Source organism: Cyanistes caeruleus, chromosome 2, assembly GCF_971803275.1.
Source record: "Cyanistes caeruleus chromosome 2, bCyaCae1.hap1.1, whole genome shotgun sequence".
In the NCBI taxonomy this organism is placed as follows: Eukaryota; Metazoa; Chordata; class Aves; order Passeriformes; family Paridae; genus Cyanistes; species Cyanistes caeruleus.
Genome location: NC_141702.1, coordinates 23527374 through 23550014, shown reverse-complemented (window position 1 = coordinate 23550014; position 22641 = coordinate 23527374). Strand labels below are relative to the sequence as shown.

General features: G+C 40.6%; 1 protein-coding gene and 1 long non-coding RNA gene across 2 annotated transcripts; one reads left to right on the top strand and one right to left on the bottom strand.

The window, feature by feature from the left end:
• Nucleotides 1-1943: 1943 nt before the first annotated feature.
• On the bottom strand, nucleotides 1944-10217 carry TMEM14A (transmembrane protein 14A). The gene is made up of 5 exons (XM_086876039.1): nucleotides 10084-10217; nucleotides 8807-8892; nucleotides 7047-7148; nucleotides 3544-3631; nucleotides 1944-2517 (listed from the first exon to the last, which is right to left on the bottom strand). The coding sequence occupies exons 2-5, from the start codon at nucleotides 8880-8882 to the stop codon at nucleotides 2478-2480; spliced, it is 306 nt and encodes a 101-aa protein (XP_086732165.1). The 5' UTR covers nucleotides 8883-8892; nucleotides 10084-10217; the 3' UTR covers nucleotides 1944-2477.
• On the top strand, nucleotides 10188-15956 carry LOC147654662 (uncharacterized). Its single transcript, XR_015282823.1, has 2 exons — nucleotides 10188-10350; nucleotides 11785-15956. It is a non-coding gene; the product is annotated as an uncharacterized LOC147654662 (long non-coding RNA).
• The last annotated feature ends 6685 nt before the right edge of the window (nucleotides 15957-22641 follow it).

The following is a 22641-nucleotide window of genomic DNA, read 5'->3' as shown; positions in this document are numbered from 1 at the left end:
AAGTAAGAAACTTTTTTAATCCCCACATGAATGTCTTAAGAACAATTTTTTTCACTGAAAGATCAAAGTCCTTGTGTTTAATTGGCCTGCTGTGGTTTTCATATGCTGAAAGCACCTACCTATTCACTTGCTCTTCTTTTTGCTGCTGGGCTGGATGGTCAGGGAGGCAAATGACCCTTGAGCAGTTATTTTGTAAGGTTTTACCTTCTGCAGTCACTTCCCACAGTTATAAAGCCAAGTGCACTGGCTGCTTACCTTTTCAGTAAGAGTGAGTTTTACCTCAAGATGCTTAAAGCATGGACTATTATGTCAGATTCTTTACCCTAATTTCATGGGAACTATAACGTCTTCAAATTCTTGTTTCTTTTTTTCTCTTTTGATTCTGCTGCTGTGCTTCTTCTGCACTTCTTTTCACTCCTGAATTTCTCAGTCTCCTCTGAGCTGAGCTCCTTGGGGATACTCTTTCATGGGAAGTCCTGCTTATTACAGTTCTCTGGGTCAGGACAAAAACTCCAAAGCCTGTTAGGATCTTGTTTCTTGTGTTTATTAGGATGTTTTCACAAAATCTGGCAGGTTTCTCCAGACTTGCTGCACAAGTTCAATTCACTGCAACCTGGCTGATTTCTTTCTGATGGTACAAAATGGCCTTGTGCTATGCAGTTCTTTTATCTTTATACTCATTCTTATCCAATTTACAAGAGACACATATATTATTTTTCTTAATAACCCAATGACCCATCACCTGTGTGCTGCACTGTGGCATTTTCTAGCCAATCACCTACTATTACCCAAAAACTTCTAGAAGAAGAACATGAAGAAGAAAGAAGGAAAATAAACAACAGTCTAAATCCTCCATCTTGTCTTCTACTTTCTAAATTAGCTTAAACTTTAAACTAACTTTTTCACTCAGTGACTCAAGAAAACTCTCTAATTGACACATTCACACTTAAAACTTTTCTATCTAACTTTAACAGTTGTTTTCATGTAACACCATAAAAGCATGCTCATAAATTTCATGTTGTATGAAATTCAGTGTTCTCTTGGATTTCAAAGCTAAGCATCAGAAACAAGGGCACACACTTTGTGTTTCAGACTCCAACAGGGAACCATCACTGTTCCCTTTAAGAACACTGCCATAAACCATCCTTCTTTGCACTTAGTTGTTTCTCCTCAGTAGGACTCCAGCTGATTAGGCAGTCAGCAAGTGTACATGAAGAATTGCTGCCTAGCAGTTACCTCCTTTCCTGACTAGTGCCTAAGAAGAGCCATGTGCACCTCAGAGGTACAAACCACAAGTGCCCCAGTCACCTGGGCACTGCTGACTTCCGAACAGGTTTACGTTAAAATTACCTCAGTAGCTGGAAGCAGTGCTTTGCCATGCCCAGCACAGTACTCATTTCACTATTCCTCTCTTCCAAACTAATGCTGTGATTTAGGAACCATCACAAAGGTGGTATCATGACACATGATAACCTTCATAAGCAACCTTTGTAAGAAAAAAAATGAAAAGCAGCAACATTGCTGTTTGTCTTCAAACATACCCATTCTGCTTGTCTTCACCCCTACTGCTTCCTAATAATTTTGCTTATATTCCCTGTACACCAGAAGACAGTCTTAGCCAAGCTTTGAGATCCTGGGAGTATTTATTTTGTACACAAATGAAAGCACCTTCAATCCCTGAACAGTTTATGTCTGAACAGCCTCTTCTGTTTATGGGGGGGACTTCAGCAAGATAATCCCTGTGACACTGGAATGGCAAACCTGTTCCAGAGTACTAACAGCTTGGAACCTCTCTGTTCCACAGCATGATGAACTTCAGCCATGAAGTTCATTACTGCCAATTTACAGTATGGTACATGTGTTAAACCACTACTGAGTACAAAGCACCAAACTCTTCCATTGACAAAATGTCTCACTCGTTTGCTTAAAAAACTGACAAGCACTGAACATTTAACATTTTATTTGAACACTGATTTTTTATATTGAGAACCAGGGGAACAAGAATGTGTGTTGGAAAGGAAGTTGGTTTTCTAGTGCAACACAATACAGGCCAAGGACTTTCTTGATTTAGAACTGATTATTTAATCTCAGAAACTACAAAATTATACTTCAATACAAGATACCTTTTTAGCATAAACATATATTTATAGATATTATTTCAGAAATACAGTGCAAGAGTAATTCAATTTCTTAGGGTGCTCTGCACCCCTAAAAGAGATCAAACTACCAAAGAAAGATCCCATGAATTAATAGACTGCTTAAATGAAAGTAGATAAAAATATACCAACAAAACACTTGCTCTAATTTTTAAAAAAAGCTTTCAAAATATCAGCACATGTCAATAATCAAATAACAGGTACAGATTTTTTTACAGATTATATAAATGCAGTATAAGATTTGTGTTCAAACTTGTCTTTCAAGTATGGAGAGCATGTCTGTTTGGTGGGCATGGCAGTCATATTCGGTTCCAAATTCTCCTACAGCAGCATAAAAACAAGCCTCAAAATCATCAAAAGGCTGAAAAAAAAACCCAAAACAAGAAAACATAAATATGTCTGTCATTAATAAAATCAGTGAAAGTCATAATTAAATAACAGTGCAATCATAAATAACTGACACTAGAGTCTCTATTAAGCTGTCTTTTCAGGTATCTAAATCTACAGTTTCAGTGTCTTGCAAAACAAAGCCCACCTAGGCTGGAAAAGCAATCCACAATGGACAACAACATTTTCCAGTGTAAATCCTGATTCTTAAATTTTGCATCTTGACATATTTGCTTCTTTTCCTCCCTGTATGTAACTGAAGTAAAACAGAATAGTGGTATATTAAATCTGGTAACAATGAAACAACAGTTATTATTCCTACAGAAGGTGGGGATTCTGATTTACACATAGAAAATGTTTTTTATTACAGACTCATTGGGAAAATGTTTTGAACTTACTCTGTTATTTAATTCCAAATGAGTAAGTTCAGAAAATTATTTTTTCCAGAATGCTGAACACGAGCAATAAAGTAGCCTGGAACAGCCAGATTTTTTTTTTTTAATTTAATTAATACTAATTAAATTAATTAATATTAATTGCATTAATACTGATCAAAGTTCTTAGGTCAGGTCAAAAATGTCCTGGTTTTCAACAGTACTGTGCTTCCAGTAGTTTTGAATGCAGCACTTCTAAACCAAAGTGTTAGCCTTTTTTTTTTTTTAAGGTGACTGTGTTGTATGAAATTAGACTAATTTTATGTGTATGTGTTTGAAAACACTAAGGCTTATCTAGGTTCAAAGGCCTTATCAATATGCATTAATATTTAATTGCTGACCTCTCCTGTGCTGAGAAAGTCACTTCTCATCACCTGTATCTGGCTAGTAGGATGAAAAAGCTGTTCACTGGAAACAGGACTGTGACTTCCAAACTAATTTCACTTAAGGTGTATAGTTGCTGAATGACAGTGACTTCCACCAATACTGCCTTGAATTGGGTGTGAAATGGCAACTATTTGAAAACCAGTGAAATCTTCACATTAAGATCCATAATATGTAGTTACCTCAGGAATGCTACTAGTCCAGCTGGCATTAATTTCTTGGACCTCTTGAACCTCATTCCCATTATAATGGTCAAAAGAAAAGATGAAACTGTAAAAGACAATCCAGTATATTTATATTCTCACTTTTCTCAGTGGACCACTCAGGAACACACAGAGTTATCAAAGGTCATTGCTGTTTTCTTATGAACTGCAATTTGGTAAAACATTAGATCAGAAATAAGAGTATAAAAACATTCTTGCTTTTCCAAAATACACCATTACGATTTCTTTTAGCTGCAAATAAAGTTTTCATGTGCAGCAGAATGATAAATCCTATGCCATGAAGACTAGGTAAGATCAGTCAATTCTACTCACCCATATCTAAATTGATGGGGATACCAGCAAAGTAGAAAGAATCTTGGTCATAGCAGCAACATGTATACTGAATTACAGGAACAGTGTCTCATAAATCTCATCAGCCTAGATTCATTGCAGCTGTTTTCTAACTATTCAAGGAGCTAGAGCTCAATTTATTTTCTGTTCTATTTTTAGAATATTAGATTTTTATTTGCTGAGCCTTAAAAACTATATTGGAAAGTTTGCCACCGGTTTTTGCTACAGAATATGGCTATCAACATCTCATTCTTCGTGACTACAATGACTTCAATTCCTTTGGAGCCTTTGCTACAAGGGAACCATCCTTGCCTCTGACAAGAGGTGGGCAGCCCAATGGGGCAATAAATGCAGCACAAGCAGCAGAGAACAAACATCATGAAAGAAACTTCATTTTTTTCTTGGGAGTAGTCATCTGAAAATGGAGGTGGCAATGAACTCATCAGGCACAGGGCTTTCACTTTGAACTATGGCTGTAGATTGCTACATAAATGAGGAGAACACATAAAATGAAAAAGATAGCTACCTTAATTAAAGAACTGTCACTTGAAATGCTTCCTAGAAGTGGGCAGAGAGGCAGGACTTCTCATGAGCAGCTGGGCTTTGTAACTCTCACAGCCAAAGTAATAGCAGTTACACAGAACTGTTCCCTTTTTATGGAGCAGTTAAACCATCTGGCTAATTCTCTTCAAATTCCACTGTCTAGTCCTGGGGCCAGTCCTGTGTTCATAGGTGTCAAAAATTAGTTTTAAACTCACTTCAGCATTACAAACACGCCCTGGCAGTTACAAGTATCTTAAAGAACTCTACCAACTACATGCACTCATTAAAAATGCCTTGCAAAAAAAATATTATGCTCCATTATCCATTGCTCTTATTTTCTAGTTACATAGCCTTGATCCTCTCAGGAATGTCTCAAGAGTGAACTATTCCACAGAATGTGTCTTGCCAGAGTCCTGAGTATATTTTCAGTTTATTACAAGCTACAAAGCATATTCACTATGTAAGTTTTGGTTGTTTGGTTTTTTTTTTTTCCATTTGCTACTATCTGGCTTTTAAAAAGTCCAGAGACTTTTTAACACATTCAACTTTTAGAACAGATTTTAGAAAGTGCTATACATTTACTCTTTCATCTTAAACCAAAGAAATTCAATAAATCAAGACAAATTCAATCCAGTGAGTCATATTCAGATCAGAAACAACTTGCATTGTGAATGCTACTAACTCTTGAATACTGAGATTTGAATTTCTACGTCTACTTCAAACACATAAAAACGCATTTATGTATCCAAGAAAGCACAGAGCTTATTTCAGGTAAAGCAGGAAAATTCCTGAAATAATAATTTATAGAACAACTAAGAGAATTTGCCTGGGGTACCCATAGGCTACATACTCTTTGTATGTAGGACAAGTTACAGCAACCTTACTATCAAAGTCTTGTAATAAAATATTATCTAAGTTACTGTAGGAGAGTCTTGCATGGGTGACAAATACTGTCAATAATTATGGTTTGGATGGATATGTTGTTTTTAGATTTCCTAACCTTTTAAAGGTTTGGGTGTTTGCTTTATTTTACATTATAATTTACTGTAGTAGTTTTTAAGTCCAGTTTCTAAGTCACTTTCTTCCATGCACTTAATTTTGATCTTTCTTTTGTGCTCTAGCTGCTTTTCACATTTTGGCACGTAGGGCGTAAGTGAAAACATTCTAGTTTTCCACAAAAACAATACCCATTTATAATAAAAAGCAATTAAAACATTTCTTTGTAAACATTCTAAACTAAGACTGTTTTAAAAACTTTTTGTTCCTTTAACTTTATGTAAGAAGAACTTTCCAAGGCAGGTGTAGTGAACTGCATCTCATCTCATGGCTGTAACTTCTGCTAAATAAGTAATATACATTTCTCCACTTGAGAAAGTCCTCACATGCCTACAACTACATGAAATGTAAAACACTGACTGTTTTAGGTATCAGACATTCAAAAGGACAGTAATGGAAAATTTTATATTAATCCCTTAAAAACTTGGGAATTGGGAAACAGGCAACATAGATTAAGTTGTTATGAGTCTTCTTTTCCATAAATACTGTATCTAATTTAGTGACTTAATTGACCCTAATACCATACGTTACTTAAAATCATCTCACATTAATGATTATAAATTTACATATACTTAAGACATTTAGGAATGTCTTCATTCCTAAAAGAGTTTTGGGTTTTTTTAAAACAGTGGGATAACATAATCTGAACAAGATCATGGTGGCTAAACTGGAAATCCAATTTAAGGCCATCTAGGAGCAGATCAGGTCCACAATTACCACCTTTACTGAAGAACTTGCTGGGAACACTTTGCTGTCAATGCTGTTCAACATTTTTTTTAAATGGAAGTTTTTATAACTGTGATTGGTGCAAGCATAAAGCCAGAATTAACAATATACCATGAATTCTAAGTTGAGAAAAAACAATTGTGTACTCCCACAAACTGGATTAAACGTATTTTAAATGCATTTCTGCATGTGAGACCACAGCCTAAACCACTTTTCCTGAAACCATGACTGAGACAAACTCCCAAAAGCTCTTACTGAAAATCCATTGTGCGAGGTTGATGTCCCCCTTACATTGTCATTTTTTGCCTCCATGAGGGTTTCACAGAAAACTAGCTACCATGACAATTATTGCATAGTTTGTATCCTGTCTTTCTTAGCAGCAAAGGAAAAACACTAAGTCAACACTAGGTCAAACTGTACCATTCACTGGAAGGTGAGGATACATTACATTATGCAGCACTTTACTGCTCAAATTGCAAAATTCTAATCTGTAACGCTAATGATTTTATTGCAGTACTACCTCCTGTTTCTCAGCTGGATTTCACAATATTAGGCAATGTTAGGCAACCATCTCATAAAAGGAGGTGCTGCCAGGTGCTAAACCACACCTGCTGGTTTTATGTCAATGATCTGCCTTACCTTGTAAATGGCTGCTGAAGCTAAGCTGAAGTGTTGAACTCTATTTAAAACCCAACAATTAAACCAAAGCAATACCCAAAATTTACTAAAAAGAGAATTTTACATGCAGTAAAATGCTTCAGGATGCTGCTTTTTTGTTTGTTTGTTTACTGTAGTGAAACACTTACACAATGATATCTTCACATTTCTCGGATCACATGTTACACAGTAAGCTCCATAACCAGCCACTGAGCCAAAGGTGAGTCCAGCAGCTAAAGAGATTTTACTACCTGCAAGAAATCATTCACGTGTTATTTCTCAATACAATGTCTTGAAGCTCAACCTCTATAAGGCAGTTGTCTCTCTACACAGTATTATCCAAATGTATTAAAAATATAACTGATTTTGCCACATTCCAGCCTACCTCACCCAGTGTGAATAGAGAGGTAATATTTCTATAACTGGGTCATTCTAATGTGTGGCATTAGGAGCAAAATCAACTAAGTTAGAGGGAGATGATCAGGTTCCACTAACACTTGCAACTTGGGGAAAAATACAATCCTAAATTTGGCTATTTTCTCTATCATACTTAAGAAAGATTTTTGTAATTTCTTTGAACTGTCTGTTCATTTTAACTATATCTTACAGCACTTGGGAGTCTCCAAAAATGGTAGAATGGTAGAAATGTGTCAATATATATAAATTGGAAAACATGTGTGGTAATAGTGTCAGGCCTTTCAGTCTGATATCCGTCCTGGAGAATGGAATGCCATCACCAACATCACACTTAATGAATAAAGAATGAAAAAATAAATAAATGGCAATGGGGATGAAAACAAGTTCTAAAAGTAACTTGGCATCTTCTGGCACTTGTGCTATTAAAAAACTGGTTCATAAACCCAGATATATCCCTAATATATTTAGATTTCTGAACAGACATTTGTCTTGGTTCCATATGATAAAAGTGTAGAATCTGCACAGCAGACATTCTTTGAATTAAGCTGATCCACAGATGTTTATAAATAAAGAACCCAGACCCCCGATGTCATTTAGCTCCCAATCCTTTTATTTTGGGTATTTTTAAATCAAGACTTTGCAAGAAAATGTAAATCATAACCAATAAAAAATAATCTAGATTTGCCATGAGGATTGACCAAGTATTAAAGAATGAGGAGGACAGGTGAATGGGATAGTCAGTGAGTGCAGCTGGCTGCAAACAAAAAAACACAAGAGCTTCAGAAATTTCAGAAATTCAGATGTGAAGCCGTGTCTCCGAGAGCAAAGCATGTGGACAGCGGGAAGGGAGACGGTGACCCTAAACCAAGGGAGCAGGGTCGGAGCCCGATGCGCCGCTTGGGCTCTGCGGAGAGCCGCCTGCAGCTCCCGCCTGCTCGTCCTCGGTACGGCTGCGACCTCTGCCGGGCGCGGGGCTGGGCCAGGCGCTGCCACCCCGGGACTGCAAAAATCCCGGGAACACCGGAGCCTTGTGGCACACCGCCACCTACTACCTGACTCGTTATCTTAATGTGAAAAGGCACAATTCTAACATTACCAGAGAATTAACCACCAACTTAGAGCATACAAGTAAAGGGTTTTTTCCCACCGTGCATCTGGAAATGTCAGAATCAAGCTTGGATTTCTCTGTAGATAATAAGCTTTAATCAAGGACATACTGTGCTAAACATAGGAATGATTAAAAGGAGATGAGAAAGCCCAAAACGCATTTAAGGTCAAAGACAACATAACAACCCCCACGCTTTGCCCTGAAAACAAACTCACTTAAAATGCTTAAGCTGGCCCAAGAACATCTCATGAGACTCAGTGCATTTACAGCAGCACATGATGGATATCAAATGCAGCAGTGTTAATTACAGCAAAGTTTTCATGTCTCAAACTGCACAGAAGAAATCAAATACTTGATTCCAAATCCTTCTATCCCAGTACTAACCTTTACGAGTGTATGCTACAACACCTCCAAACACCAGCAATGAAGCATATGCAAAACCAATCCAGTCAACAGCCATGATCCCAGCTCTGGAAAAAAAACAAACATATTGCAACTGAAGGCAAACAAATTCATTCCTCCTGGTAAAAAACAAATCATTACTTACAGGGTTCTAAATAACATTACATTCTCCTAAGTTCTGTTTGACTACTGTGTCAAAACATTCAGCAGGTGAAGGTGTGCCTCTTGGCTACTGTACCATCCTTTCACTAAATGCTGCCCTTCCTTATGCCCCAGTATCTGGGTACACCATATTCCCACTAGGGGATATAGGTAGCATACATTTTTCTCAGTCACAAATACATGTATGCAATAAGAAAGCTTGACACCATCCAAAGCAGGTTTTGTTGCATCCATGCCATATGGCTGAACTGAGTGCACACTATGGATATGTACAAGTCTTCTGAGTGCTCAGCTCAGTCTTTTCATCTCCTTTCAACCACACTGTACCTGGAGTATTTTAAGCAGCATGTAAGAAATCCTGCACCAGGCAAAAATTTTGAGAATCTACTCAAAGTTTCCAGACAGAAACTTAGGCTGTTTTGGAAAGCTATACATACAGGATACTTTATCCTGTAGCTATGCCCCTTTTATTTCACCTTTACATTTTGATGCATTGTCTGGAGTTAGGCTTCTGTTCCAGAGGAAACATTTAAGGTTCTGTTGTGATGCTGGTCCCGACTTCCCTGGCAGTGCTGTGTAATGAATGCATGAATGGCAGTGTTCTGCAGCCTGGGAGCCCCTGCAGCACCACGGCTTCTCTCCCATCGGGAGAAAGGACACACCTTTCTCCTCCTCCCAAATTAAGCGTACACTTAATTAAGCATCATTATTATACCTCAGCGTGTGCGTACTTGACCACAGTGTTAAAGTGTGGTAGCGAAGAGTGCTTACTCAGCATTTCATGTCAAGCCTTTATAATTAAAAGTAAGCAACTCGCAGCGAGCCCAGTCCTCCCCAGGTCGTAACCCCTCAGGACAAAAGGTGGGTTTAGGGGGCCATGGCACCCTGCAGAACGAGGTTTGCAGAGGCGGGGGCCAGGGATGCGGGGGCCAGGGATCCCTAGGCCTTTGATGTGGCCGGCCTTCGTGGCCGACTCCCTCCCGAGCCCGCATCTCGCTTCCCAATGCCGCGGCGCAGCCCCCGGCCGAGGGCAGGCGCCTGCGGGGGCGGCCCCGCTCTCCCCCCGCCGCCCCCGCCGCAGCTCGGCCCCGCCGTACCTCGTCCCGCCGCGCCGCCCTCTGACCTGCCCCGGCCCGGCCCCGCCTCCCGCGCCCGCCGGGCTCCGTGGGGCGCGGGCCCGGCCGAGCCGCCCCCCGGGCTCAGCCCCGCGGCGGCGGAAGGAGGGCGCCTGTCGCCGTCATGGCGGCGGCGCGGCCCGGCCCGGCCTGCCCGCAGCGCCGCTGGCGGAGCCGGGCCGCAGGGGACGAGCGGGTGACAATGAGCCGGCAGCGCCCTTGCGGCCAGGAGGGCGATGGTTTCCAGGGGTGCGTCGGGGGGCGGATGATTCCCCCCTCCCCTCCCTATTCGGCCCTAGGGAGGCGACATCCGGAATGCTGTGTCCAGTTCTGGGCTAGCAGTAAAAGAGACATGGAACTACCGGAGAGAGTCCGGCGGAGGCCACAAAGGTGGCTAGGGGTCTGGAGGATCCCTTTTATAAGCAGAGAGTGTAGGACTTGGGTCTATTTTGTCTAGAGAAGAATGAGAAAGGATCTCATTCATGCAAATAAATCAGGGCCGGGTGTTGAGACGGTGGTGCCAGACTTTCTGGTGGTGCACAGGAGCAATGATCATGGACTAAACCGCACCAAGATTCAGCTCAGTTGGAGCATTATTAGCATGGTGCTAATAATGGACTAGGTGATCTGCACGGGTCCCCTCCACCCCCAGCAGTTCCGTGATTCTGTGAGTCGTGGCTGTGCTGGTGCAGGGCAACACACTGTTGTTGGGGCTCCTCTGTGAGTGCCCTGCTCCAGGGTGGGCATCTCCTGCTTGAGACTCCTTATCCAGCCCTTCAGGCTCTGGAAAGGTCCGTGGATATTTTACTCTTTTAAGGCCAACCCCCCTTGCATTGCCATGTTTGGGATGCAAGAACTCACGAATGAAGGAGGCCCATCTGCAGATCCACTCGTCCGTAAAGCGTGCCCATCCCACGGAGACAAGAGCAGGGTGAGGGTCTGGTGCCTGCAGCCCCCACATTCACCCTGGGACACAGCGATGGGCACTTACTGCTGTGCCAGGCACACTTCTGCCCCCTGCCCCTCTCAAAAGCAGGTTCCCCTCTCTCCTTGCTTGTATTTTTTGAAAGTCTGAGGGCAGCTGCATGAAGCCAGGCGAGCAGGCACGTAGGCTGAAAGCTCGGATGTGTTTGCCAGGGATAACATCGGACGCAAGCCCCAACACTCTGATACTAAACACGTAGCTAATTTATGAAACTGCTTGATGTGGTTATTTTAACACCTCGGCTTCTTGTCTGCTAGCCCTGTTTGCTGGACCTATTCCACCACAAGCTATTTTTGTCCATATTTTGTCCCCCCCGCAGTGTTTCTTTAGCTTTTTCTCAAGTGAGTGATTCTTAACCAGCACAGGACGTGTCCTTCAGGGGTGATACAGGGGTGTCTGTGTGCGACATTCCCCACACTTCCCTTGTTCCCACAAACAGACTGAGCATAAACATGGCCACAACAGGGAGAGACTCACAATGCCATGTGATAGGACTTGGATACCTGCCTTCTTCAGGGGTCATTTGGAAATCTCTGCCAAAATCCTGTGTTTCCTTTAGATTTCTTTGCTTAAAGGTGTGGGAGTTTTCCGCTTCAAAGAGCGAACTGGAAAGCAAATCAGCCTTCTCATTAGGGTTAAGGTATCTAATTTCCACTCCTAACATTGCATTTGTTTTTTGTTGGTTTTTTTTTTGGTAGTGTTTAACTGCTGTGATACAAACCCACTCCATATGAGCTGTCCAAGTCTGTCTGCTCAGTGGAAACAGAACTGCTCTCCTTATCTCACCACAGTGTCTATGGGAAGGAAGACTGAAGGTACAGCAACTTTGGAAAACAAACATAGGACACTTGAGGGCAGGATGGCTCCAAAATGCAAACAAAAAGTGGATTCATAAGCTGAAATCCAGAAATCTTGGATTTCTTGATGAAGTATTATGAGACTTGTGGGTCTTGAAAAACACAGTAAAATAAACAGGGAATTAAATGGAACAGAACCATGCAACTCTATTTGAGGGGGTTCCAAAGTGCAACAAAAACAGTATCTTGGCACCTCTAGGGTAATGAGCAGTTGTAGTTACTGATTCAATGATACTCATCACTTAAGCAGACTGGGTAACCCTGAAGTCTGGGTAAAATTTGAATTCACATAATTATATGCTGCTTGTTAAGCTCCCTTCAATTTTCAATTACAGAAGGTATTTTGTTCTGTTTTCCCTAAGGTTTTAGTTAACTATTGTCTGATGTTAAATGGTTGCTGTATTTTACAGCACAGATGAGAGGTTTTGAATAGGAGGAGAATTAATTAGTTTTTTGGTAGCATGACAAATCAAACACCTCGGTCCTTACAGTGAGCTCTAACAGAGCTAGCAGCATAGCCAGTGTTACTGTTGCTGTGTGCTTTCTAGTATAGTTTTCACTTGCTTTTTACTGCCAATCTGAACTAAAATTTCCCCTGTTGGGTGTTTGCTTCCAGCTGTTTTATTTTAGTTTGTTTCAGTTATATTGTTTTGTATTATGATTTGTTTGCTTTGGTTTTGGAAAGTTCCATCTACAACAACTGAGCCAACTACAAGGATGAATTTAGGCAAAAATACACGTTTTTGTCCATTATAAACATAACCATTTCACTGAACAGCCCCTTGCATCTCTTTGTTTTGGAAAAACAAACTTTGAAATCTGGCAAGCAAATTGCCTTAGTTTCAGGGATATATTTTTCCATCTTCAGGAAAATGTGACCTGAAGAGAAAAAGACTTAAAAGTGTTGTACAGCTCTGTCCCTAGAAAGTTTCACCTGTATTGATTGTGTGACCTTGTGTTATCCCCAGCTACATTCTCACCTGAATGCAGGCATTCTTCCGTGAGAAAGTCTGAGCTTGTGTCTTACTTTGCTTATGTCTTGTCTAAAACAAGAAACCTCTAAGGGGCTTGTATAGCATAGCCCATCTCCCTCTCCTGGAACATTTTTGCTGAGGCTACCTGTTGTTAGAGAAGGTGTTGGTGGGATGAAGCACATAAAAGACCCCTCTCTGCAGTAATCTGCTTGTGCTTTTTGTTGGTTTTCCTGTATTAATACTAAAGGGTACTCATAGTTGTAAGATTCAAGTAAGATGTAACCCAAATTGCTATCCCAGAACATAATGAAGGGATCTGTGGAATGGAAGAGTGCCTCTGAAATCCCATAGACAGAAGAAAAGGTGCTGAGATGGGGAGAAAAAAGCAGCTAAGCACCCTGAGACAGGAGTAGTTCTGGAATATTTTTGTGCAAAAGTTGCTCTCATTGGGTGGGATTATGGAAGAGGGGACAGAATACTGTTTCTGAAATGCATGTTCAGAGGCTTCAGATTTAATAATCTGTAGTTAATGGAGAAGTCAGTTGTTAAGTTCCAGTACAAAAAAGTGACTATCACAGATAAATTCTGTAAGCTTTTATATACACATGTATGTAGATAAGCAGTGAGAAGGACAGTGGTGTAAGAGTAACAGAAGATTGTTTTGAAAAGCTGGGGCAGTTGATTTACACATTGATCTACAGCCTTCTGTGCTGACTTTGTGGGTTATTACACTGCAGTTCTGAAGTGTCACTTCCTTTAAAATTTAGTATGAAAGCTTAGATCTGGAATCATCAATCAAATTGTAAAAGGCAGAGACACTGCTTTTAATAATAACTGTGAAGTAATCTGATAGGCAGACACACATATTTAAGGCCTTTTCTATGAACTAAACATATATGAACATGGACTAAAGCCTGCAGAGGAGAAAGAAAGACATGGGTTCTTGGGCAGTGATTTCACAGGACATGGTGGTCAAGTTCAACAGGTCACTGATGCCAGAAGGACCTCTTCATTTCCAGTTTTTTGCTCCAGTCTGTTATTTTGTGAAGCAGTTGATGAGTTTTACTCTGTCTCTCCTAGTCCTCAATGACTGAGTCAACTCAGCAGCCCAGCAGAAACATAACCAGGCAGAAAAATGTATCACTTTGTGCTGAATTCATTCAATTAGTCATTTGTTTTAATTAGTTAAGTCAGGAGTGTTTACAAAGCATCAGAACACAAAGAAAGAGATGGGATTGCGTGACTGGGTGGGAGGCTGGGGAGAGTCTCTGTAGGCATCAGCAAAAATAAGTGAGATAACCTGAAGCTGTGCATTTTCTTTGACTTGTCATGAAATTTTGCCAGCAAGAAACCATTGGGTATGGCACCAACTGAAATTCTTTGTAAATTTGGGGAAATGCAACTAATAATTATGGTTGGTCAGTGGTATCTCAGGAATCATCCCAGATGCTGAGTCCAGCAAACACTGAAATAAGGTACATGCCCACAGAGACCTTCCTGTGGGTCTTGAAAGCTTACAATGTCCACAGTATTAGTGTGAGAAGTTAGGTTCTAGCTACATGTAAAGGTGGAGAGGTCAATAGAAACAAAGTACAAGAATGGGGCTGTGATACACAGGGATTTGAGGGAGCAGATGTTAGATTGTTTCTGCTCACCAGGCATAATCAAAGGGCCGTAGGTGTGGTAAGAATGAATGATTAAACTGCCTTGGGTTCTGCTCAGTGTAGTGATTGGGTTTTCATAGCTGAGTTCTTAAAGGCTGATAGATTTCATCTGAGGAAATGGAGATTTTTCTCTTCAGTATCTCAGGAATCCTTGGTCTAACTAAATCCAGATTAGGACCACTATCTCTGCTTCTGATATATCCCAATTTTTCCATCTTTATACTAAGCATACGGATTTTAAAGTAGTTCATGAAGTCAGAGTGAAACTCTAAGGGATTTCAAAGTTATTTGAAGTGCCTTGTTAGTCATTGCTTGGTGTTTTCAGCTGATTGAAAATAACTCATGAGGATGAAAGTTTCTTGGGTCAAAGGAGGGATTTTTGTGTGTGTATATTTTCAGACCCTTTCCCTAATATTTGTTGTCCTGTGATAGGCAGCAAATCTCTGATACCTCTCACCACTATGTATTTGTACAGAGGGGTGTGTTTTCACCCACACATACTGAGAAACAAATTTTTCAGACAACAGCTCACTGAAGGACAGAGGGTCGCTTGCCCTCTCCAAATTTACCAAGGATTACCTATAACCTGTATGTGCCTCAAAGCTTCCTGGTCTGAAAACAGTTTGAAGCTAGGGAAGCTTTAGAATGGAAGTTCATATATACATGCCCTGTCCTTAGTCTTTCCTCCACATCAGTTCATGCCCACTGTTCTAACTCTTTCTTTCCTGCCCATGGCCATAGACAGGAGCATGAGCTGGTTGAACCTTGTTCAGGTCCACTATGGGCAAGCTTGTGGACAGGAGTATCCACATCATAAGCATCCTTCAGATCATTCTCACACCAAACAGAAGGGAAAGTAAGATATGGCATCCTTCCCAGAAGGAGGGGGTCTCTGAGATCCTAGCTTTTATGGTGTGCACAGAGAGTGGCTCAGGATGTGGTTTTGAAATAACCTATTTCAATTGCTGAATTCCCCATTCTCCTTCCTCGAACCATGCTTGGCATTCAGTGAACTCTGTGCTGAGCCATGATGATAAATCATCAGAAAATTTAGCTCACCACTGACATTTTTTTTTCTGCAAAACTGCAATCTTAGAGCTGATCCTTGCTTATGTATTGAAGAAGGGAGCGAAAGGTGGAGGGACAGTCTCATTCAAAACCACATCCCATACTCTCAGGGATCAAATACAAGGAAATGAAGCTACCCACTGAAGTGAGTGTGAAGCCTCAGTTTGGAGAGAACAGATGTAATCAAGATTTATAAAATCAAGGTAGTGGGTAGAGTGAATAAAGATTGACGTTTTCCAAGTCCTGCAGAACTAGAAGTAGGGGCAGTCATTGAAACCAGAAGGAAATTAGTTTAGAAAAGATAAAAGGGAATATACTATTTTTATGTAGCAGATGTAGCAAACTTTTGAAATTTACTACTGGCAGAGGTTTTGGAAGCAAATGGGCCAGCACAGTGGAGACTAAACAGTTAAATGGACTGCATATTCATAGATAGATGCAAAAATAATTTAGTAGAGACATGCTCCCTAGCATCCCTAATACAGTGGTTGTGAGTGCTGGAGGGGAATAAAGGAAATGTATATGCCTGGCTTGTTCTCTTTAAATAGTATCTCTTGTTATTAAAGAAAGGATACTGGGACTAGCTGGATGTTGGTCTAACCCACTAGGACATCCTTTATGTTCTTTTCAGGGCTCTCGTTTTGTGTCCACAGGTACATAAGGATAAATGCAATCATAGGTAGGAGTTTGTATTTTAATTTTTGAAGATGATACCTCAGGGTTCTCTTACTTCAGTGAAACCTGAACCATAGGTCACTAACACTGCTTTGTACCCTATTAAGGAAACAAAAATACACTTTTAGGACAGTCCACATAATATCAGTGCTTAGATAGGGATTCTTAGACTGAACTATAGCCCTCCTGATGTTACACTTTCCCTTGAGATCCTTCTGCTTTGTCTGCATAGAACTTGATGAATAGTCATGTCTCAGGAAAGATTTCATAAGCTGTGTTAGAATTTCCCCCAGGATATCAGTGTATTTTGGAAATATTATTTAAGAGTCATCTGCTGGAAAACATCTAGTGCAGCTGAAGGAAAAAGAGTGCCAGATTAGACAGATTACTAGGCATGGATCCCAGCCCTTATTTGTATGAGTACTCCTTCTGCCTTTAGATAATCACATTAACATCAGGAGTGTTGCTTACACAAGTACAACTGAGAAAAAGTGGTGAACAGGCTTGGGCCCTCAAAGCAATGCTCTTGTTCCAGCACTTTCCTATCGAGATTCTGACCTTTTCCTCATCATCAGAGCTCATTAGAGTTGGTACATCCACTAAGGAGGACCACCCACTACTCTGCAATCTCCGGTAATGATTACCAACCCATCTTTTACATCTATCAGAAGTAACACTTTTAACAGTTCAGATGTTGTTTTTCTTCCCTTTCCTAAGCTCTTCCCACACTTAGAGATACACAAGTACTGTATTTCATGCTTGTTTGATTATGAAGCCAGATCTTTTGTCTCCTCTGAGGGTTTTTTGCTGCTCCTCCAGTGCAGATGAGCCAGGAACCTTCCACAAACATGTGCTAGAGGAGCCCCGAGTGGGTGGTGAGACTGGTATCTCATGGTGCTTGTCATCAGGCAGCGTGGGTTAGGGTATGTCTTGCCAAGCCTGCCTGGAGAGGAACAGCTCAGTGAGACCTTAGGGATCTTGCCTAATAACAGAAGTAACCTAATTTGAGAAAGGAGAAAAAAGCTGTCTCCATTTTTTTTGTGGCTGATGATACCCAAAGGAATACCACTGTGAGTGCAAAGGGAAGATTATAAACATCAAGTGATAGAAAGTGTCTACTGTTGGGTGCAATTACTCAAGCTTGGAAAAGATGAAGTAAATTTTATTTGTACACCTAAAAGAAAAAGCGAAGTTAAAGTACTTATCTAGATCAGCCTCAAACGTGAAAGTGTGAGATAATGCCAACAACACTGCAACATAAAATCCAGATTTCAAGCCAAACATCCAAGAAGGAAGAAATATTCCATGGAAAATATCATATCATTCTTGCAGTCTTTCTGACCACAGAGTTACACTCATTATGGTAAAGCTATAATCGCAGCCTTGTGAATACAGTGCCGCAGACAATGGCTTGTCAGTGTTTTTCCACTATAAACTCTCATGTGAGGTTTGCAGTTTTGTGAAATACAATTATCTTTGGCTGGGGTATTCAGCTACATTCTCATCCCAGAAATTGACCTTTTTTATGTGCATGTTTGTTTCCTTTACCGAGTTGTTCAAAGTTCATTATTTGGTAAGTGTTTGAGCCTTTCTGATTGCTTGGCTGCTTGTGTCTTATCTGTACTGTGAGAATGTGTGGAGAGTTTGCTGTCACTGGTAATGCACCAATGGTCTGTGATATTTAGGGCTGTCAGGCTGTTGCAGAGTCCACACTTTGGACCAAACTGCCTACATTTGTAGTGATGTGGTTTGGGAAAGTCAGGGCAACAGGATTATAGCAAATTAGCACTGACTAGTATACCCAGGCACGCATAGCAAAACGTGCTTTAGGGAATACTACAGTATATTATTACAGCTATGGAAGGAAGGATAATTGACCAGGCCACTTAAGTGGATAAAATCGTAAAAATTTGTCTGTCTTAAAGAAAAAGGAAATTCTGAATTGGTTTTTCAAAAAAACCTCCTGAAACCTTGAAACCTGTAGGATTAGTGAACCCCTGCAACATGCAAAAAACACTTGTACAGTTTTGGTTTTGATTCTTTGGCTTAGCTAAGGGTCTTCTCTGTGAGATTGTGGTAATAGACATCCAAATCATCCGAGTTCGGTTTTTTCACAGATAACTCAAGAGGAAAATACAGTGCCAACATTGAATGCTGATCCCTAGATTGAAGTATGTTTAATTATAGATGCTAACCATCTAACACACCTGCATATGAACTCCTATATGAAATAGAACATCTGAAATAACTGTCCATGTAATGCCTTACTTAAAAATAATTATTTTGAGACAAATATTACATGCACTCAAGGGATCTCACCTGTGGTTAGATACAGTTCACTAAACATGAATTTATTCAGTGTCAATCAATGCTCTGGAAAAATCATGAAATCCTTGAGCTGCAGAGATATCAGGTTGTTTCAACAACTTGTTACGTGTTGTGGGGAAAAACTGCTGAGTTCATACCGTTTAAAATAAATATGAATCAAAGCAGTTTATTGCTTTATTGGTGCAGTCTAATTATCCAGCAATCAGTGAACTATGGAAACAAGACCAGTAATACAAGTAGGCAAACCATGCTAAAGGTTTCTAAACAGGCTTCTATAACTAGTCCCAGAAACATGCAGACACACATATGCACAGAGCTGTATGCACCACCTCAACTCATGGGCAGTATGGGTTACAAAAATACCCCTCTTCCCAAAGACTGCAGACTTCCCTGTTTACATGTCTCCTGTGGGAGATGTGGATCCTCTACCTTTTTACAGATTCCTGCAGTTCCCTACAAGTCAGGGGCTGAACCCATGCAACTTGAGACAGTTGTTTCCCTTCCAAGGTCTGTCCTGTTAGGAGTTTTCATACTTCTTTTATATTTTTTTTCAGTCTGGCTCCTGCTTTGTGTCAAGTCTTTTTGTAATTCCCCAGGAACTGCATAATCTGGCTGATGATCATCTTCTGTAACATGATCACTTTGGGCAAATGCTGACCAGGCAGTTGTGTTTCATGTGCAGACACACTTAATTCACACACATCTTTATCTTCAGGGATGACATTGCCTATCCCATTTGCCGAGGGCGTGCTGTGCATACCTGCCAGGTCCATAGTGAGGCAGAGCCCTCCCTAGGAGGTGCATGGGCCACAGGAGCGGGAAGAGCAAAGGGCATGGCCGAGCAGCAGCCTGCAGCTGTGTGGCTGACAGAGTGACTCGTGTTCTGAATGCATCCCACACAGTTGAAGGTAATGATAAGTGGGCAGGCAAACCTATTTCCAGATTCGCTTCATGCTCCAAAATCCAAAAATAAAATTAACAAATTAACAGTTGCTTTACTAAATGTGTTTAGAACACCTATAATGATTCTCAATAAAGGCATCACAAATGGGATGGAAACAGCAAATTGGATCATTGGGAAAACTGCAGAGAGACCATCTGGGCCTCAAGCCTTAATGGATGGTGAAGAGTTTACATTTTGCACTCCCATAGTTTACATTTTTTGAGGTGATAAAGACATTTGGGCCATTTTATTTTTTGGCTGTTTTACATAAAATGAAGAGCCATGATTGAAACTGGAACTGGAGTCAGGAAATAACCAGACTGTGTACAGTGTGGTAAAGTGCTAACAAATACCCTCCATGATTAATTTAGTATAAATGCCAGTTATGGATTTGATTTGTCAGCAGTTGGCTTGGGTTTTGTGATTATTGGCCAATAATTTAACTGATGATTTGATCTATAACAGAATCCTCAGCTTTTGGGAATGAAAGAGAGTTGTAGTGATAGTGAAATGCATTAACTCTATGCAGAGCTGTTAGCTGCTGTAAAGGATACTGATACATTCTGGGGTCTTCATACAACTGATGAATAGCCTTGTCTCACTACAGTATGATTTATGGTGGTAAATCAGGACAGGGGATAGAACCAAGTGGCTGCTATTGTTTCAATATGTCTTCATGCAGTGTTTTTGAATTGCAGACACAGAGGCAAAGAACACTCTGGGTCTGACTATAAATACAGCTGCAAAGTATGGCACCACTCTTGCCTCTGAGTCAATCTCTAATCTCTGTTCTTGGCATATCAGCACAGGGCCATAGGGAAGGGCCATCTGTCAGAGGTAATTGAAAATGGAGGCACCGACCATCTGTAGGTATTTAAAGTCTCTTGACATTTTTTGCGAGCTAGAGGATAATTCAGTGTAATTTATAGTGCATCTACCTATTATCCTCTACATTTTTCAAGGGAATACATTATTCTTGGTCTGTTGTCTTTCATTTCTGTCGCCTATCTCTTTATGTCACAAACTTATTTTTCACCTCTCTGCAGTTCACTCTTGACAGAAGTGACCCCTGTAAATTTTTGTAAGTTTAAGAATTTTTCAGAAGATGTGCTGAAATTACAGGTCACTGTTGTCTCTGGACCAAGCAGAATCTTTCCTTAAAGCCTTAAGGTTTGACTAGGCTAAAATGAAATTCAGATCTGGTTTCTACATTGCAGAAGTCAATCAGTGCTGTATTACATTGCTTTCCTATTTTCCATATGGTGTAAATGATTTAGCAAATGGAAAGGCCAGCTCTATTCCAAAGAAAAGATGTATAAATGTGAAAAGGTGCCTGCAGACTCCCTGTACATGCACAGCTATAGCTGTTAACAGTAAATAATATACCCTGCTTATGGGATCAAACTCTTGATTACATTGAGAAATTAATAAAGATTTGTAATGCTTATTTTACATGCTGAGCTGTTGAATTTTATTTAAACATTTATTGGGTGTGTCAGTGTGAAGGAAACCAGCTCTGTCAGATACACACACACACACACACAAAGAGTAAGCTTGCTTTCAGAAAATAAAAAAAAGGTTGTTGGAATATTTTTGTTAATTAATCCTTCTAATCCAGACATTCAAATACTGTACATATGCTGAGCTCACATGAAGAGAAAGGAATATAGAGAATTTTTAATAAAAATGCATTCCAAGCAGTATTTGAAGTACACTACTTTGAAATACGAAGCCTGAACTTTATTATGAAAGCGAAGCAAATTTTCTGAATATATTCAAGGTACTGTTATGGTAAGTGAAGGAAGCCTGTGAAGTTACTGGATGTTCTATAGAATAAAAAGTAAAACACATTTATATTTCAGCAGATGGTTGCAGAAATCAGAATGGAGCCCATTTTTCTGAGCAGGACCTGCATGCACAGAGACTACAGAGAGCGGAGACTAAAGGCTCCTTTTCTGCACAGCCTTGTGCTCTTTGTAGGCAAACACTCCGTCAGCATTAGGCAGTGGGCCCTGAGTATGGGATGCAATATGGAGCACAGAGCAGCTGAGTATGAAAGCTGTGTATTTGTGTCCCAGGGAGGCCAGGCAGGGAATATGAAAGGGTATTCCACCCTTTCCCCATTCCTCCTCTCCCATTTGATCTTAATACTGCAGTGCCAGGAGAAGAGTGCAGGACATAGGAGTTGCAGAGTAGAGAATGCAGAGACTGCCTATGGCATGCTCATCCCTGACACCTTAGAGTAATGGTGATGTTGGCAGTCCTGGCCCCTGCAGTGTGCTGGGGCTGCAGTGTCTGCACACCTGCATAAAGCAGCGTGATTTGGACCAGGAGAGCTGTGACCAGCTGACTCTATTTTCAGAGCTGGAAGCTGGCAGCTGGCTGTAGAGCTGGGAGGAAGGTGACTTTGTCACCTCCCTGTTCTTGCCACCTCCAGAGCCTGCCTCTAAAGGCCTAAAATGAGTTGCCAAAAATTATCACTGAAAGACTGACTCTTTCTTAGGGTGGAAGTGTTCGTCTCCACCTTCACAGAATATAGACCAACTGTCTTTGCTTTCCAACAGGAAAAAAATCTATTTGGATTTTAGTGGTATTCTTCTTCCCTTGGAAGCCTTTTGAGATAGAATCTGGTGTTAGGATAATTAGTCTCACACAAACTAGCTATCAAATTTGTCGTTGGAGTGAGTATCTGAGCTATTCTTGGGTACCATATTGCCTCACAGAAGCTACTACTGTCTATTGAATTACTGTCTCCAAGGAAAGAAAGGAATTTGCACTGTTTTAGAGGTTGGTTTGGAGGCTTTACAGAGGGAGGATGTAGAATTGGTTCAGAGCCTTCAACCACAGACTATGAAATGCTTGTATTTCCAGCATGGACATGGTGCTTCTGGTCAGATTCACACTTTTAATACTACAGTGAAGGAATGTACTTCTGCAACTTCTGGTGCTCTACCACTGTTATCTCTAAGTCACCATCATCTTCTGGGACTAGAAGTGTCTAATCTCAGCCCAGTCTGTTAAAACCTCTGGTGATGTGAATTCCCTT

Bases quoted from the DNA above. Each gene is read 5' to 3' on its own strand.
- TMEM14A (XM_086876039.1), bottom strand. From the start codon at position 8,882: ATGGCTGTTGACTGGATTGGTTTTGCATATGCTTCATTGCTGGTGTTT. The intron at 7,149-8,806 runs GTTAGTACTGGG...GATTTCTTGCAG, and splicing joins TGTAGCATACACTCGTAAAG to GTAGTAAAATCTCTTTAGCT. The intron at 2,518-3,543 runs GTAACTACATAT...TTTTTTTTTCAG, and splicing joins GGACTAGTAGCATTCCTGAG to CCTTTTGATGATTTTGAGGC.